Source organism: Urtica dioica, chromosome 4 (genome assembly GCF_054948205.1).
Source record: "Urtica dioica subsp. dioica isolate 48M chromosome 4, U.dioica_male_clone48M_v1_H2, whole genome shotgun sequence".
In the NCBI taxonomy this organism is placed as follows: Eukaryota; Viridiplantae; Streptophyta; class Magnoliopsida; order Rosales; family Urticaceae; genus Urtica; species Urtica dioica.
Window position 1 is genome coordinate 13,678,065 of NC_142759.1, and position 19,642 is coordinate 13,697,706.

At 33.6% G+C, this 19,642-nt stretch overlaps 2 protein-coding genes across 2 annotated transcripts; both read right to left on the reverse strand.

Moving 5' to 3' along the window:
• Positions 1–6,770: 6,770 nt before the first annotated feature.
• On the reverse strand, positions 6,771–9,271 carry LOC149400635 (mitogen-activated protein kinase 7-like). The gene is made up of 4 exons (XM_089610465.1): positions 8,976–9,271; positions 8,505–8,643; positions 7,743–8,414; positions 6,771–6,833 (listed from the first exon to the last, which is right to left on the reverse strand). Exons 1-4 carry the CDS (start codon positions 9,269–9,271, stop codon positions 6,771–6,773), a joined length of 1,170 nt encoding a protein of 389 aa, XP_089466591.1.
• A 5,308-nt stretch (positions 9,272–14,579) lies between these two features.
• LOC149400636 (2-oxoisovalerate dehydrogenase subunit alpha 1, mitochondrial-like) lies at positions 14,580–18,877 on the reverse strand. Its single transcript, XM_089612145.1, has 8 exons — positions 18,726–18,877; positions 18,519–18,659; positions 18,232–18,417; positions 17,970–18,127; positions 16,664–16,763; positions 16,450–16,561; positions 16,100–16,239; positions 14,580–15,047 (listed from the first exon to the last, which is right to left on the reverse strand). Exons 1-8 carry the CDS (start codon positions 18,858–18,860, stop codon positions 14,694–14,696), a joined length of 1,326 nt encoding a protein of 441 aa, XP_089468271.1. The 5' UTR covers positions 18,861–18,877; the 3' UTR covers positions 14,580–14,693.
• Between the last annotated feature and the right edge of the window lie 765 nt (positions 18,878–19,642).

Genomic DNA, 19,642 nt, shown 5'->3' on the forward strand with positions numbered 1-19,642 from the left:
ATTGTATAATTTTAATAATATAATAATGGTCAATAGTATTTTTAGTGTGAAATTTGGTGTTGTGGTTAGAGTTGGAAAAAAATTTGGTGTTAAATCAATACAAAAGTTGTGTGATTTCAACACCAAACATATAAGATGGGTTGAAGTTGCTCTAACGAATTTATAATCCAAATAAACTTATTCGTACGGCTGTAAACTGTGTGAATGAGCTCATCCTGCCAAAATAATATAATAGAAAAGTGTATATATATATATATATATATATATATATATATATATATATATAGAAATATAGCTAAACTAGAGTAGACTATACATTGCATACGAATTATGTCGGTTGACATTATTCAGCTTCAGATCCCTTAGAACTTAAAAAGTACTTGGCAAACGATCCTTTAGGCACAAAATACAACGGAATCTAATTCCTACCTACAAATAATTCATGGAATATTTTGTATTTGTTTTTCGTTTTTCATGGCTTATAGCAAAATTTCGCTATCCCTAATAAAGCTTTCTAAAGGCTTGCTTTATCTTTCCATGAGAATCCGGACCACATGCTTGATTATCCTAAATTATATATATCTATAATTCGAATAAAACCATTGCTTACTCTACTCAAACTTTTGAGGTAGTTTATTCTAGAATGAAAATATATGCAATGATAACGAGCAATGGGAATAATAGTATTTTAAAATACGTAGCAGATACATGCACGTACTGTAGACCTTCCATGAATTTTTTTTTTTTTTTTTTTTCGAAGGCAGTTAGATTCAATGGATATTTTTTTTTTCTTTCTTTTCGGGAGAGCCAACTTCAATAAGGTTTTAATTACAACATCATTCTCAAACGGATCACTTACGTTTATTTAGGTTGAATAGCTTTATTATTTATAATTCATTTGAATTCCTTCTTTCCGAAAAAAAAAATTATAATTCATTTGAGCTCTGAGGAGACAAACACTTATGCATAGATAAATGTTTTTATAGGGAAATTTTTAAAGTCAATTATAAATTATTTGAGGGAAAAAAAGATGAAAAGATGCTATATATTGTAGTACACGCAAGAGGGGATAATTAATGAGCTATTCATTTATATAATTTTATAGAAACCACGCATATTTTGGGGAGCAAATTTTATAAATACAGTACGGAAGTACATTTATAGAAATACAGAAAGTAAACTGATATCAAGTAGGATGCGTTGAATCCACTAACTACAATATCAAACAATACATTAAACTAACTAGTTCACTGATGATAATTGGTTTTTTTTTTCTACATGAGAGAGAGATTAAAAATATGGACCAAAAGGACAAGTGGGAAGGTTAAGAGTAGAGTAAGATGCAAAAGAAAGAGGTGGGTATGGCCAAGTTGGAGATATAAATGATTCGGAATCTTAGCATTTGCTAAGAGAATCTAAACCATTAACCACTCATTTTTACTCTTTTGGACCACCTCATGTAGATGTATCTACGTCATCCTTCCACTTCCCTTCTGTTTCCCAGCTCTCTCTCTCTCATCAACAAATAAAACCTACGAATTAGAAAGATGGGCCAATTAATTACCAACTTAGTTGCCAGTGGTGGTGGTGGTCTTATACGGATACACGACTACATATTTATTTATATTCTGAATTTAAAGTGGCTTTTTTCTGTTTTTCGTTTTTAATATCACATCAACCTCCGAAAATTTATCTGATCATTGAACCGAATCCCATACGACAAGTGGCAAGTCTGTATTATATTGTGTGAAAACATATTTTTTGCTTATATTCAAGAAGCACTAAGATAAAATAACAAAAGAAACAATAAAATAATACCAGCACTAGCAATAATTTATCCAACATACAAGAGGCACCCAATAATTTATTTGACTTTGGTTTAATATATATACACACATATACATATCTATATTATTATTATATATATATATACCCAATTTGACTGTTCACTCACAGTTAATACACTGTTCATTCATTCTACAATAGTGTACTGAAAATGCCCTTCAAATTTATGAACTTCCCAAATTCTCTAAAAAAATCCTGAATGCAAATATATATATATATATATATATATATATATATATATATATATATATATATATATACACTTCCTTTTCGTTTACTTGATCTTTCGTGTCCCATATATTTTTGAAATACTTCTAATATAAAATAATATATTAGTATCATATATTTGTTACAAATGCTGTCATCTCTTGATTTTTTTCTGAATCTCTCAAGACACGTCCTAAAATTGTGATATATATATATATATATATATATATATATATATATATATATCCTTCGTTTAGGCAGACCTCACCTATCTTCTGATCTTCGATACCTGTAACAACATAGCTGTATTTGAAGCGCTCGAGTCTTCTTCCCGTTTTCTTCTCACTCAAATTTGCTTTTTTCGCTGATATTTTGTTTGTGTTTGTCTGATATATATATATATATATATATATATATATATATATATAACTCAATAAAATTAAACTTCTACTTAAACTCAAATTCTTTTTTGCAGGACTCAATAAAAACTAAAGTTCTGACCAGGAGCAGGAAAAAATCATCGGAAAAAACCCTTTACTCTTTATATGGGTGTAAAAAGAGGGTAAAATTGTCCAAATTACTCTTATTTTAGTTAGATGGCAGTATGCCTCTAAGAATCTCTGGTACTTTTAATTTCATGATTGTATTTCAAGCTGAGTACAATATCCTTATACACCTATTTCATATGTTGGGTGTAGCCGGTGTATTTGGTAATACGGAAGTAAAAATGAAGTGTATATATATTATATATATATATATATATATATATATATATATATATATATAGTTGAAGTGACAACATACATGCATATCGCAATGGGGCCAATTTTATGCCGCCCCACATCTTCTTATTGCTCCCTATTTTTGGGATGCTATTTCGGCCACTGCATTAACATTACTATGCTTCCTTTTAGCAAGAATAATCACACTAGCCTTCAAGCAGGAAATCTTTTCTATATATATATAGAGTCGAGAGTTAATTACGCATATACGATGATGTCATATATACCAAGTAGTTGATAGAAAGAAACTACTAGCTTTTGGATGTTTTTAAACACCATAAGATATATAATATCTTTTACAACTTAAGAATAAAACTATAGTATCTTATTTATTCAATCAAAATTATAATTAATAGCTAGCACTTTTAAATACAGCGAATTATAACTAATACACAACTATATATATATATATATATATATATATATATATATAACATAAATTAACTTAATTTAAAATATGTAAATGAATATATCTTCGGGGTGTTAAACATACGGATGGACTTGGACACAAGACCCACAATATATTGGAGAAACAAGAGAAACCTTATTAGTTAGAATACTAACTTTGTTCCCTAAAAAAAAGAAGAAGACTAACTTTGCTTCTGCCGAGCTGGCTCTGCTCCGCTAAGATGATCTCCACCGAGTTGGTTATGCCAAGTTGCTTCGTCAAGTTGGTTGCGCCGAGTTAGGTCAAGATGTCTCACCAAGGTATTGTGTTAAGATGGTCCGTGACTCCGTGTTAACTTGGTTCCATCGAGTTTCTTTGCCGACTTGGTTCCGTTAAGATGTGTCGTCGAGTTCCTCCCTATCATCCTCAATGCCCTCATATGCTTATCAACCTCTTATAAATACCGAGCTCTATCAAGGCTTGAGAAAAATTCTCTCAACTTAGAGAAACTCTTGCCTCTCTCATCTCACTTTCTCTCAATAGATAAACACATTTAATTTAACTCTCTCTTCTCGAGACAAAATTTAGGCTCCCAACCTCACTTATAGCTCATAACTAATGTTGAGCGTCGAAGCGCGTCAGGCAAAATCTCTATGTGGACTCTTAGTTCATATAGTTCACTACTACAAACTGTGAATTCTACAATGGCTTGGAACAATCGTTGTAGTATTATCTACAATGAATGATCTTACAACAGTATGAAATTGTTGTAGAATAAGTCTACAACGTTGTTTTTTTTTTTTTTTTTTTTTTTTTTTTTTTTGCTGTAAAATCTAATATTTATAATAATATTTACTCTCTTTTTCAGGTGATGAGAAATCGAAAATCATTTTTCGACGAGGCAAAGAAGATGTGTTAGAGGATTTCATCATCTTTTAACTCATGTGCGGTTAGAGATGGGGGACATTGTAACCCCCCTCAAATTCTTTTTACACATTGACAGTTTTTAATATTTTTAATATAAAATTTATAAGTTAACTCTGTATATTAGCTATTTTTAATTTATATTTTGTAATTACTATGTCTTTGTATGCGATGGTTTAACTTTAAATCGAGCCATATGCGATTATAAGCCGTTCTAAAAACAACATTAACAATTAGATGGATGCAAAAACCATAGAAAACGTGATTTTTCATTAAAGTATTCCAATGTGATGATGTTTTATTACTTATTATACATTATAAGAAACTCTTCATGGTCCCTATATACATTAAAATAATACATACGTACATATGTAATATATATGCTGTAGCCTGTTGTTAATGCAATTCCTATGACAATTTCTTTTCTTTGGAGCAGTTTTATCATCTAGTCAACTTTTCAGGGTTTGACACGTTGGCATATGTTTTCATATACGACGGGACTAACGTTGACTTGATTAGACTTCAACATAAGTCTCACACACACACTGTTTGATGAAGTCTCACACACACTGTTTGATGATCTTATCCATTTTTAAAGGTGTTTATACATTTGAGCATGAATAGTACTATTCGGCATTTGGGTTTAGTGCAGGTCGCACAGTATTTCCACTATGAATGTTCGAAACATGTTTGCTTGCGTATTCCAATTTTCGCTGTAAACTAGCATATCTTGTGTAACGATGTTATTACACTTGTACCCAACACTTTCTGCGTACGATCTCCATGTGTTTCGTGGGTGTGAGTTATTCAATAAATAAAACACAACTATTATACACCATACCATATGATATTCTCAGTAATTTGCACCAAAATCTATCTAATAAATATATTTTAGTTTAAAAATATAAGAATGTATTTTATATATTTACGTTTTTAACCATTTTTTTTTCTCTCTTTTCTCATTCATTTAACTTCATTCCTCTCTCTCTTTCGCCACACATGAAATTTTTGTCAGTCTCGGCCAATTAAAAAGTGTATTCATTGAAGATTATTCGTTTGAGGAATCTGAAAATTCGTTTGAAAATTTATTGACATCTATGTATTGACATAGATGTCAATAAATCTTCAAACGAACTCTATGAGAACGGAAGTGAACGCCGTGAGAATTTAGCAACTAAAAACAATCAGGCACACGAGAGAGAGAGAGAGAGAGAGAGAGAGAGAGAGAGAGAGAGAGAGAGAGATGAATTAAAAGGAATGAGAAAAGAGAGAAAGAAAAAAGTTAAAAACATAAATATACAAACGGGATAGTTATACTTTTGGGTTAATATAAACTTATTAGATTTTAGTCTAAAATTATTGAAAAAGTCATATTTATGTGATAATCCCTATTATACAATTAGTATATTAACAAAATAGTAAAAATTCTAACTGTTTCGCAAAATAGTCTAAACTTTTAAAAATCAAAGAAAAATATGAATTCACGTACACATGTAATTTACCACCATCAAAATTTTTACTAAGTTTTTTTTTTTTTTTTTTTTTTTTTTTTTTTTTTTTTTCATTTGGTAGCTGCATGTTTTTGTAAATTTTAACTATTTTGTTGAAATTAGACACATTGAACCAATTAAAAAATCATAAGTTAAAACCCATAAAAATCGCCTAAACATTTTAGCATCCGGTTAAATTCATATATATATGATAGAAAACATAGTCCCAAAGAATAAACTTAAAATTTTTTCCCCTTTCTAGCGAGAGGTATGCAGTGGTTCCAAAGTAACTGAAATAACCTGTCATTATTACAAACCATTAATATTTCAGGACTAGTGTCAAAATCAAAATATGTTTATAATCGTTAAGAGTTACTTCTCCATGTCAGCACCGAGTCAGCTCCCTCCACGCCTTCTTCTTTTAGTCCAGCTGTCTGTTTTCTATTGGTTATCCTTATCCTTGCTTCCTATTTCATTGGACTGCATAAATACTCTCTTGTTGTTATCATTTCACGGGAATGAAGAATTCTGACTCATCTCCATGTCATATCTTATGATAGCCCAATTTACTGGACTAAGCTCTGCCACAAACACTCGTTCACAAATCCAATAGCTTCAACTTTTGGATTAAAACAACTTCATGGAGGCAAAAACGATTTCAAATGAGAGTCAAGGGTCATCGGCTTCAAAATTCTTTTCAACCTTGTTCAGATTGCCTGCTCAGTTTTAAACAGCCGAATACTCCGATTGGGAACAAAAACTCACCTATTTTTGCACCAGTTACCGCTTTTACATCTATACGAGAACATAGTTGGAGGCCTTCAGTATGTGACTATGACCAGGCATGAACTAGCATTTAGTGTGAATAAAGTTTTCTAGTTCATGCACGAATCACTTGAAGATCACTAGAACTTGCTAAGCGTATTCTGCGCTACTTAAGTGGTATATATATATATATATATATATATATATATATATATATAGAGTGGACTACGTTCACTTGGAAAAATATTCTACTCCTCTGCTCAGGCTTTCACTCTCTGACTAGTTTAAGTGACGTTGATCGGGCATCAGATGTGCTTGATCGCCACTCCACCTCGAGTTATTGGCTTTACCTTTGCCTCAGATCATATCTCATGGCAATCCCAGTAATACAATCTTGCTTCTCTCCTTGCTGAGGTCAGCTGGACTCAACACCTACTCGTACAACACACATCGAGCTAGATATTAGTAACTATTCTTTCTTCTCTTAGTCAATCCGTCTGCTTTCTAGTTCCTAAGCCTTGCTTTATTGGATTGTAAATACTGTCTGAATGAGTTAGGAGATGATTTGCATCGGCCTTATGGTATCAGTTAGTAAGGTCTCACGAGGGGTTGCTTGCATGGGAATCAAAGTGTTGTCAGGCTATTACAGTAAGCTGTCACTATAGCTTGGGCCGATCAAGTCTCAGTTTCTCCAAATCATTTCAAAAAATTGAAATCAGTTTGGATCGAATGAGATTATAGTCGCCCTTGGATTGATGTGTCGGTGAAAAAAATATAGCACCAATAAAATAGTAAGTTCAAGGCAAGAGGGGTTGGTTTCGTTGTTATCCCGTTCTCAAACGAGGACATAAAATTCGAATTACAGCTAAAATAACAGTAAGTTCAATAATAAAAACCAGCCAATGCAAACGCTACAAAAATAAATTCAATTTATATATACATTATTAAGAGACTCGTCAAATCATTCTCTCTTCTACACTAGAACCATATGTGTCACTTAACAGAGGAACAGAAGTTTCAGTCCTCGACTTAATTGTTGTTACTAAGCAAAATCTTCGGGGTAAAGTAAAAGAACAAATGCTTAGCAATATAAGCCACAAAAACATAAATATAATTACATTTTTAGTCAACGTATTGTAAATATTTCGTAAATAGCAAAAAATGTAACGTAACCAATATTATTTACACATATTAACTAGAAATTTACTCTGCATTAATAAATTTACGTGACTATGTACCAAAAACTAACGAAACGTTGGCTCTTTATAAATTTCTAACATTTCATATGGCTAAATAGCCATTTTGAACCCATAAAAAAAATACTCTAGGCGGCTAAGGAGCATCCTCGGGATGGTAACGAAGCATCTCACGCCACATCAAATCCCTAATGACCTGCTCTCCGACGTCCTCCTCGACCTCAAGTCCGTCCGGGACCCGCGGCGGCGGCAGGTCCCGCTGGGAGTCAAAAATTCCGCTAAAGTAAGGATGTCGGAGAGCCTCGGCGGCGGTGATCCTCATCGCCGGATCGAATTCCAGCATCCGCCGGAGCAGGTCGACGGCCTCGGGGTCGGCGTCGGGGAAGAGCACTGAGAAGTCGGTCCCGGCAGAGTAAGGAAGCGAATCGACGAACCTCCTCGTCCGCGTCCCGCGGATGAACCCCAAAGCGGCCTCGGTTTGGGTCCCGAGGACTTGGACGATGATCTTGATCTGGTCAAGGGCGTTGGAGCCGGGGAAGAGGGTCTTGCGGCCGAGAATCTCGGCAAATATGCAGCCGGCGGACCAGACGTCGATGGCAGCGCCGTAGCTTCGGGACGAGAGGAGGAGCTCCGGAGCTCGGTACCAGCGCGTAACCACGTACTCCGTCATCATCGCCGCCTCGTCCGTTTTCCCAGTTCTCGCCAGCCCGAAATCGCAGATCTTCAGCACGTTGTTCGCGTTCACCAGAAGGTTCCCGGGCTTCAGGTCTCGGTGGAGGATGTTCGCTGAGTGAAGATAGCTTAGACCGTTCAGTAACTGTGAAACAAGCATACAAAAAAAAAAAAAAAATGAGATAGGATTCAGTGTGATTTTGTAATCTGTGAATTAGCTACTTTATTAGCTTACCTGAAAGAGAAAACACTTGCAGTGGTCGCGCGAGAGCGGCTGAGAGGACGAGAGGACCGCCTCGAGATCGGTATCCATGAGCTCATACACGAGGTACACGTCCTTGAAGGTGGATCGTCGGACTGGCAACATGACATCCCTGATGATGATCACATCATGACAAACTATTCAATTTTTTATTTTATTTTTTATTATATAACCGCATTCTAAAAGCTGTTTTTGTAGTAGTGTCTTGTTATATCTATAGAGAATCAATATTGGGACTGAAGCTTCCTATTGACACATCCCACCAAATCCCGGGTTATTGGAATGGAACAAATTGGATATTCTTTATGTTCTGGTTGTTCACGAAACTGGAAATTCCATTACAAACCGAAAGAAAAGTTCCTCTTCCACTAAGCCGAAAGCCTTCCTTCTGTTAAGAAGTGAAATTCCAACTTATTGAGTAATAAATAATAATATAAGACATACTTGAGGGCGACGATGTTTGGGTGGGTGATGTGGCGGAGGAGCTTGATCTCACGGAGACACCTGAGAGCGTCGGTGAGGCAGCTGAAGACGTCAAAGATCTTCTTAATGGCGACCATGTCGTTGGTCTCGCAGTTTGCAGAAGAGCAAACGACGCCATAAGCGCCTCTGCCGATGAGCTTGACGGGAAAGTACTTGTCGTCCACCTCGAACACCGCGTCCCACACCTCGTAGTAACTCTTCCCTTTTCTCCTTTTTCCATCCGGAGGATCGACCCATCTCGCCCTTTCTTTTTCCATTGTCTCTGCACATATAAAATTAATCAACCCCACAAAAATCTAATGCACACACGTTGTGTATGTTTTGAACGTCAGTGCTGTTATTTGTTATATGTTTTCGAGAATTAGTCCTTACACAGGTCAAGTTCGATTGAGAGAAAAAGAAAGAAACCGATTGTTTGGCTGGTTCTAGTTGTTTATTTATATCAGAATCAGAACTAACAATTGAAAGCCGTGAATCAAGAATGACGATACGAAAAAAGAACACATTAAGAGACACGACACACGTGGAACAATCGCACCACTAAGATTGCTTTCCTTAGAATAAGTTCACGCAGAGATCATCAGCTGATCATATTTGAACCTAAAAACGCATGTAAACGTTTTCCTTTTTTTTTTCAGAAGTTGATTTTCTTGAATTCGACACGATGAATCCGACTTTTTCTCATATTCAAGTGAGAGACACTAACCTTAACGCTTGAAAGAAAACCAACGTGAATGAAGTTAAAGACCGAAAGCCTTGGGGAATGGGGATATATATAGTTCCTAATGTACTTATGTAGTATACATTCAAAAACTAGATCAGCCTAATATACTCGTGTTATTTTGATTAGAAATCGACTCCAAACAACTTCGTTAACCAAGAACAAATACAACTCTTAAATATATAACCTGAAAGAAAATAGAAAGTAAATAAATAAAAAAAAAAAAAACAAATCAGGTAACTTCTTAGAACTTCTCCAATGGAGAACTCAATAACTTTATAGAGTTAAAGTTTTACAATAGCAAAAATTTTATATAACTCTATAACTTTATATTTGTTAAAAATTTTATACAAAATAAATAGTGTTACACTAAATTTTGTGTAAAACTGTTCATTTGATGTAAAAATCACACCAAATGTTTAAACATTATTTTAATCTAATTAATTTATATTCCATAAATAAAAGTACATAATATTAGCTAATCCAAATTTAATCAATAAATTTTTAATTGTTTGGAGCTTTATTCATATTACAAATTAATTTCTTCAATACCACTTAAACTAAACCAATAATTAAAAAAAATTATAGATATCAAACTAATAACTATGTAATTAATCAATTTAAATATTAATATTTAATTTTCATATTTTTGTTTATATAATGGTGTATTATTTATTCCATAAAAATGTTGTATTATCTATATAATGAAGTTTATTATTTTTTCACTTTATTAATTACGTTTTTTATTTTTGAATAATTTATTATTGATTTATACTATATGTTACACATAATTAATAAATAAATAAAATACAATGAAAGTTTTATATGTAATTATAATTAATAACTAATAAAATTAAGACACTAATTTAAAAGCATCTTAGATTACAAAGTCTAATAAAAAAATATATTAAGCCCGAGCAAAATAGCAAAGTCAAACGTTGTAATTGTCAAAATAGCCAACTTTTGGTTTATTTTTAATGTGTAGCCAATATACCACATTAACAGTAAAAAATACAAATTTGCCCTTCATTTAAATAATATCAAATCAAAATATTTGGAAGATTCCCGCGTCCAAAAAAGAAAGAAATGAAATTGGAATCGCGTGAATAAATGCCAACTAAAACAGATCCACCGTGATAAATACATATCTAACAAATCCACCGTGATAAATGCTTATCTTTCAAACACGCAACCAAACCTACACCGCACGAGAAAAAATTCAAAAACAAAGTCAATTACCAGCAATTAACAGATATTAACGTTAATTAACAGGATTGAAATCGTTCAAAAACCTACATAACAACAATTAACAGATATTAACGTTAATTAACAGGATTGAAAATCGTTCCATACATGAATCAGCTGGGAAGAACAAGGAAAAAAATTCAAAAATAAAGTCAGCAATTAACAGATATTAACGTTAATTAACAGGATTGAAATCGTTCAAAAACCTACATAACAGCAATTAACAGATATTAACGTTAATTAACAGGATTGAAAATCGTTCTATACATGAATCAGCTGGGAAGAACAAGTCCACATCGTACATTAGACATCAGCTGGGAAGGAGGATTTTCCTCTGCCGCCCTTTGATCCCCTTTGTCGCATTCACGAGGCACTGTCGGCAGTCATTCTTCGACAGGTCCGGCGTGCACTGCGCCAACCCGTACACCACCTCCGACCCCGGATCCAACTTCTTCCCCGCCGCGAACTTCCTCCCCTCGGAGTTCGCCGCCTTCACTGCGATCTCCGACAACAGGCTATGCGCCGTCAGCACGATCTGGTTGTCGCCGCCGCTCGAGGCCCGCGAGAGGTTCGTCGGGGTGATCTGGTTGTCGCCGCCGCTCGAGGCCCGCGAGAGGTTCGTCAAAATATTGGGCAATCAAAATATTATATCTTGGCAATCAAATCATAAATATGTTGGCAATCAATTTTGATTTTCTTTAATTATATTTTTTTTAAAAATTAAAAGGGCAAAACTGGAAGCAAAATATTGGCTTAAACGCCACATCAGCGAAATTGGCTATTTCTCAAAATAAATGTAAATGTTGGCTAATATGCAATCTCAACGTTTGAATTTGGCTAGCCCGTCTAATTGTCCTAATACAATATTCCCTTTAGTGTAAGATATAGTGTAGTGCTGTTGGAGAAAAAAAAAGTCGGTGTAAAAATTACTCCAAATATGGTGTTGGCATTGGAAATACTCTTAAACTCTAAATTACATGTCATCTAACCTCTTAACCCATTAAGGGTTTTTATCTATTAGGCGTTAAAATGGACGGCCCAACCCAGCCTTTTTTTTACAAGCACAAAAAAAGTCTCGAGCCGGGCCAAAGATATAGGACATTAGGCCGAAATTAGAGTCAAACTCTCAACTCTCGAGACCAAGAGTCGGGCATGGTTTTGAAAAGGTCCAAAAGTGGGCATAAAAAAGCCAAACTAATATGTAGGGTATAAAGGAAGGATGGTATGATGGGTGAAACATTGCCTTTCTAGTTACATGTATCAAATGTCGTTTTTTTTTCTTTTTTACTTTTATGGCACTCTAGAAAACTAGCCAAATTGAAACCTTGAAATTTAAATTTAGCCATTGTTTCATAAGTTTTAATCAAATAGCTATTTGCTGATGTAGCAAAAATTTTAGCATATAAAAAACCCGATTTTGATCTTACCTAAAACAATGCTCATTTTAAGTTATTCAATGTCCAAAATAAAAAAAAAATCCCAAAAAATATGTAATTGACCCCTTACAACCAATTTGAATTTATGAAAAAGTATAATATTGAAGAAATAAAAACGATGAACACAAAAACAAATCTAGAAAACAAATTAACCGCAAAAAAAATCCAAAAAAACTTGTAGTTGAAGATGAACACGAATGCATATTAACAATAATTAGAGAAAATATATATTAATTATCTATAAAATTCAGAAGTAAAAAATGGAAAAACACGAAACACAACATTAATTAACAGGAATTCACTGACGAAAATAAACACCAATACCTATCAAATAAAATAAACACCAATATACTAAAAATCATAAAAGTACAAGGGCATTGTAGCGAAATAGTCAAAATGAAACTATGAAATTTGTTTTTAACCTATGTTTCACAACTTTTAGATAAATAGCCAACATGATTATGTGGCAATAATTAAGGTCTTATTTACCCTTATTTATTAATAAATTCGTCATTTTCTCTCTCCTATTTTTTTCATACATTTTTTTTTACATAAAAACTTCAAAAAACCATATCTATCTCATATGAACTCGAAATTGAGTGACTCCAAATCCTACGGATTCGTGACGCCGAGATCTTTAAAAATATATCCATTGTGTTTGATGAAAAATAATGTTTAATACCATAAATGTAGAAAAATCTACCTTAAATATGGAAATAACGGAAATTTTTTGAAATTATAAAAAAATGGAAATGTAAATATGATGCATTAAACATAATTTTTCATCAAACACATTGGGTCTATTTTTGAAGATCTAGACGCCACGAATTTGTAGGATTTGAAATCACTCAATTTCGAGTTCGTATGAGAAAGATACGAATTTTTGAAGTTTTGATGCAAAAAAAATTATTTGAAAAAAATAGGAGAGAGAAAGTGACGAATTTATTAATAAATAATGGCAAATCAGACCTTAATTATTGCCACATAAGCCATTTGGCTATATCCCTAAAAATTGTCAAACTTAGGCTTGATCCAAAATCACATCTTTAAAGTGGCCTAGTTATTTACAAATCTCAAAGTACAATCTCAATAAAAATTATACTTGCCACACAAGACATAATGGAAAAAAAAAAAAAAAACACAAGTGCATACATAAGCAAATAAAAATCTACTTGTTTGACACACCCATTCATTTTTATTTTTTTTTGCTTTTTTTGTGATGGTTGCCATCCGAGCTTGTAACCCTCGCCATCCACGTTTTTCATCATTGGATTGCACAAGCTCCTCAATGAAAAAGTATAAAAAGCTTATTATTGACATAATAAATTAATAGAGGGGTTAATTTGCAATTGATATGAAGTAATATGAAAAAAGTATAAAAATATAATATTATTTTTGGTGTGTTATTTGGTGTAATGAGTTGGAGATGGTCTTAGAGGTATCTAAAAGGCCAAAATGGGCCAGTCTGGCCTTTTTTTCAAGCCTAAGTTTGGCTTGATCGGCGGGGTCGTGGTGCCACATATATGGCTTTCTTCTTTGGCTCCGATGACTGTGGTGGTAAAGTTGGGAGGGAAAGAGATAGGGCTGAGCACGGAGTGGTGGTGAAGCAAGATAGGATTGGTGGGTGTTTTGGGTTAGAGAAAGAAAGAAGCTTTTTATGTTTATTTTTCTATTGTTTTACTTTATTATTTGGAATCCCGGGAAGAGAGCGAGAAGGATATTTTAGTACTTGTACACCTCACTGCATAATAAATACTTCAATTTTTTAGTTTTAGTTGAATTTCAAAAGGCCTACTTATTTTATGTAAATATAGTTTCAAAATCCCTAAAATGAAACTCTAAGCAAAGAAACTGTTAAATGAAGAGTAAAAACTATTGTTAACATAGATATTTACGTACGTAGTACAAATACAAATGAGGTAATTGAGGAATCAAATTTAAAAAAAATAAAAATAAAAAAATAAATTACTGGAGGTTGCAGTGAAATGACCATATGTAGAGAGACGAAAGAGCTTGATTTTTCGACGGACGAGACCTTAGGGTTAATTTATCTTTTCAGGATTGCAATTCAAGAATGACCGGAGTTCAAATAATCACGGAACATTCTTCAAGCAAAACCAAATCTCAAACAAACACAACACAATTACGAACGAGGTTCGGGCGATAATTATTAACGTTGTTTAAGAAAATATGACACAAGAAAATAAAACTCGTAGAATGGACATCAAAACAGTCCGAAATTGTTCATGCGCACAAACTTTACACAATATTAAAGAATTAAATCGGAACCTCATAAGGATAATCGTGTGGATGTCTAGTAACAGTTTCCCTAAGAAGCTTTTCTTGCTCTTTGAGGTTTTGTGGTGTCTCGTGATAAACATCTCGGAACAGCTCACAAAGTCCCGGCTTCTCAGCCTTCTCAGCTCCTAGAATCGCCTCCAATAATTGCTTCTTGACATCGTTTCGAAGCTCCGTTTCCGCTTTTTCGTTCCACCACCCATTTTTCTCCACCCATTTCCTAAACCTCTCCAATGGGCTTCTCTGAGTTCTCCAATACTCAATTTCACTAGCCGGTCTATACTTTGTCGAGTCGTCTGATGTCGAATGGTGTCCCACTCTATAAGTAAGTACCTACAAAACAAAATAAATTTTTTTTCTTCTATATTTATAAAATGGACTTGGTATAATTAACAAGATCATGAGTTAACTTAGTCAACTGATTAATTTTGCGAAAAAATTAAGTGCTTTAGGGCACAAAGAAAAAGAGTACGGTAATGAAATTAAATTTCCAAAACGTGCGTAATTAATAATGGGCACTGTAGTTTAATAGTCAACAAATATATTCATGTTTTGAAAATAACCAACGTTTGCAAATTTTTGGAAAAATATTCAAACAGCCTATGTGACATAATTGATAACTAATAAAAATCACTTTTATGACCTTAGTTTTTAAATTCGTCACTTTCTCTCTCTTTGTTTTGAATTCATCACATTCTCGCTCCTTCTTTATTTCTTACATTTTTTTCATAAAAACTTCAAAAATCCATATCTATCTCATATGAACTCGAAATTGAGTGATTTCAAATCATACGGATTCTTGGCGTCGAGATCTTCAAAAATAGATCCATTGTGTTTGATGAAAAATCATGTTTAATGCGTCATGTTCACTTGCATTTGTAATGACTTTTCCAGAAATATTAAATAAGTTTTCATTTATTTCCATGATTTTCGAAAATTTTCAGTTATTTTCATATTTAAGGCAGTAACGTGATTTTTCTACATCTATGGCATTAAAAAATATTCTCCATCCAACACAATGGGTTTATTTTTGAAGATCTCGGCGCCACGAATCTGTAGGATTTGGAATCACTCAATTTCGAGTTCATATGAGATAGAGATGGATTTTTAAAGTTTGTACGAAAAAAAAATGTTTGGAAAAAAGTATGAGAGAAAAAGTTACGAATTAAAAACCGAAAAAGAGAGAAAGTTACGAATCTATGAAAAATACCTGTTAAATTGATTTAAAAACACTTTTGGAATTTTAACACATTACCCCCACTGCCACGTCATACATTTGTTTATTTTTCCATAATTTTCTAAAGGTTGGCTAAATCTCAAACGTTAAGATTAAGATGGCTTAGTTAGTTACAAATTTCATTAATAATTGTTAGTAACAAAATAACCTCGATAAGTATTGGTCTTTGTTCAGTTATGGCTATTTCACGAGCAGCGCGAACTGCGCTATAAACAGCTAGCGCGTCGTTTCCATCGACTCGAATGCTTTGGATTCCATAGGCTTGACCCTTCACAACAATGCCATCACCTGCCATATCATGCTAATTATTTAATCATATTAAGAAATGATATTCATCAAGGTGAAGCAGTAAAAACTGTTATGCTGGGACTCCAATATATCATTATAATCTTAGCAATTATCTCCTTTAGTCATTTTGATTTTTTTTTTTTTTTTTTTTTTTGGGGTGGTATGTCAAACAAAGTGTAATGAAGTACAATGTAATAGGAAAAGATTTACTTCGAAATTGTTCTTTGACTGAGGTACTTATCGCCCACCCATTGTTGCGGCAAATGAAAAGCAAAGGGACGTCCATGACCGCAGCGAAATTAAAACTAGCGTGGCAATCTCCCTGAAAAAAAAGGATCAGAGTATTTATAAAGAAAATAAATCCAAGTAAATGGATTAAAATTAATGATAAGAAACATAAATGGAGAGAGAGAGAGAGAGAAACCTCACTACTGCTTCCATCCCCAAAATAGGCGACGGCGCAAGCATTCTTTTTGTCCATTTTGAGAGAATAAGCTGCTCCAACTGCTTGCGGAAGTTGAGTACTGACAAAACATAAATAAATAACAAAAAATTTGCTACGTAAGCCACTTAAACTATATGAATCGTAAATTAGCCAATTTTTTGTAAATAATTTGTAAATAGCCAACTTACATACGTGACAGCTTATTAACTACCTATTTTTTACATGTTTGACTGTTAAATAAATCTTTTACTAATCTTTTAATAAGTCCACTCGACTATTTACAAGAAATTAACCAAATGTGAACTATATCCTAATTCACTATAAACATGTGGTTATATAACTTAATAACCCAATAAATAATAGTAAGTTTTTAATTGTCCATGAATTACAACACGAGTGACATATGTGCAAGCTAAATAGCTGATTGATATGATTAGTTTGTAAAATAGGTAAAATTTGTCTAAAATTAGTGAAATAACTAAAATTTGCAAAGTCTTTGAGGCAGTGGCCATCATCTCTGACGGTGTCCATGGTGGTTGAGGCCTGAAGGTGGCCGTAGGCCGGAATTCAGAGTCATGGGTGAGAGGTTTTCCGTAGAAAAATGTCCACACTTAAGGGAGGGCTCATCTATTTAATTCAGAGAGCAAGTTTGCAATTAAGCGGAAATGTATTATTCGTATTAAATCTGTACTCTAATAAATGTGTGCAAACTTAAATAATAGGGAAGTTTCGTATTCTATATGTTGTCTAATTCAATATATGTGTCAAAATTAAAATTCAAAATATATGTGCAACTTTATTTAAATTCTCTCAGACATATAGTTTTCAAATAAAAAAATACTTTAAAAATTGAATTATGTGTAGTTTCACACGTAAAATAAAATATGAAATTTTATATTAAACATAGCTTAATAATTTTATAAAATTTTAATAATCTAAGAAACAACATAATAAAAGCTAAACAATTTTGGAATGTTATGGACATGACAGGATCACGTGTATATGGATTGTGAGGATACTTATTAAATACGTTCTAAGTTATTAGGTGTTTGGTTTCATTAAAAAAAAAAAAAAAAAAAAAAAAGTTCAATATTATAAGGGATTAAAATAGTACGATAATCAGGATCATTTCACTTGCGAAATTAGTTACAGATCACAATAGAATAATAAATAAAAAATAGTTCAAAGACTATTTGTACTAAAAAAAAAAAAACTTAACAATTTTTTCATACTCATTTGGGTAGAATATTTAGAAACCTTATGACTAGAAATATTTATCCCTTACGCAATAGGCGATGAGACGGTGAAGTAATTATGCATCATGGAGCCATAATGAACCGGCATTTGCCTTCCCTTCCCAAGATCGGCATTGTTCCCGAAGCACTGGTCCGCAAATTGTCGCACCGTGAACCCCCTCCACAGTAACACCCCGGCTTCTCGATACTAATTACCAAAATAACAAAAGCCCTTCAATTTCAAAAATTTAAAAATGAAAAACAAAAAAAATAGTTGCAACACAAGTAATTTTTATTTTTATTTTTATAAACCTGAGGAAAGACGAGGTCGAGCGGAGAAAGGGCAGCAGCAGAGGCAACGGTGGTGGCTTCCTCACCGGCGGAGGTCAAGTAAAACGAGATCCGTCCCTGCCTTTGCACCTCCCAAAACATTTTGTCCATCATCTCAACCCTAACCATGTCACTGTACATTTTCTTCGCCAATTCCATGCTCACCACCTATAATTAGTTAATTAATTACACGGCAACAGTATTACGATATAACCAACATTGTTCATTTGAATAATCTCGATGTATTCTTTGTCTTGGTTTTTACGTACATGTTGATCGACACTGTTCGGTAGAATCGTGTGGCCGTCTTGATCGAGGACTTGATAGCAAGACACTCTTTTTTCAGAGGACCCGGGAATAAATCTAAGCTCAGGCGTAAATTTTACCTTGCCACCGGGTAAGTCCAAGCCCTGTGTATCAACCACAAGTTTTTTTTTTCACATAAAAAATAGGAAACAAAACTAAAAACCGTGTACCGATTCGCTGTCATCATGTCGAAGCTGTGAACTGGCTTCAAGACAAACATTTTCATCGCCTGCTAATCCAGAATTATAGCGTAGCTTTGTTCTTCTAAGAAAATGGGAAATATTGAGGGTACGTGTCATGGACATGGCAAGACGGAAGAAAATCATGTTGGAAGGAGGTTTTGGGTTGGTGAAGAAAGTTTAGATATTTTTTTGGGTGTTTAGGGAAAAAATGGTTGGAAATTTGGAGGCTTGGGTATAAAGTAGAGAGTGGAGAATTTTTTTGTAGAAATGAGAACCTTTTAGTTTTGCTTGATGGAAACTCAAGTACATCATCCCTATTTATACTAGTGGCATTCATAAATCAATGGATAGGATTTTGCCACCACAAACTTAATCTAATGGCTAGAAACAATTCTCTAGAGTTTTCTCCACAATTCATATCTTATCCTTATCTTCTAGAGTAGTCTATGGATTTCTCTAGAATATGCTTCTAGAATATGGACCTACTACAACACATATTTGGGCTTAAAACTCCTAAGGCCTAAAACCAATAAACTCAACATCAATTTATTCGCATTGTCTCTTATAGAAAGGTTACTATCTTTCAATCGAAGATCATAATCTTTCTCTAAGAGTTGTCCTAGGCTCAAGATGTTGCTCTTCATGTTTGGCACGTAGTAAACATTCATTCTTCAATCGAATGAGAATGTTTCCTTTACCTTTCACCGTCATCTTTGATTCATCTCCGAAAGCAACATTCCCCTTCACCGATTCGTCAAGCTCTACGAACATGTTTTTTCGCCCGCACATATGGTTGCTCGCACCACTATCAAGGTACTATTGTGTATCTCCTCCCCTTTCGTTGTCTTTGTGAGCCAACAGTAACGTCGCGTCTTCTTGAGTTCTTTCTTCAACGTAGTTGGCCT

Excerpts from the sequence above, each read along its gene's own strand:
- LOC149400635 (XM_089610465.1), bottom strand. The coding sequence starts at position 9,271 with ATGGAAAAAGAAAGGGCGAGATGGGTCGATCCTCCGGATGGAAAAAGG. Across the intron at positions 8,415-8,504 it reads GCAAGTGTTTTCTCTTTCAG|TTACTGAACGGTCTAAGCTA; the intron begins GTAAGCTAATAA and ends CTTGTTTCACAG. Across the intron at positions 6,834-7,742 it reads TTCGTTACCATCCCGAGGAT|GTGTTGAGTCCAGCTGACCT; the intron begins GCTCCTTAGCCG and ends TTGTACGAGTAG.
- LOC149400636 (XM_089612145.1), bottom strand. The coding sequence starts at position 18,860 with ATGTCCATGACACGTACCCTCAATATTTCCCATTTTCTTAGAAGAACA. Across the intron at positions 18,128-18,231 it reads TCGACCTCGTCTTTCCTCAG|TATCGAGAAGCCGGGGTGTT; the intron begins GTTTATAAAAAT and ends TTTGGTAATTAG. Across the intron at positions 15,048-16,099 it reads AAAGACCAATACTTATCGAG|GTACTTACTTATAGAGTGGG; the intron begins GTTATTTTGTTA and ends TTTGTTTTGTAG.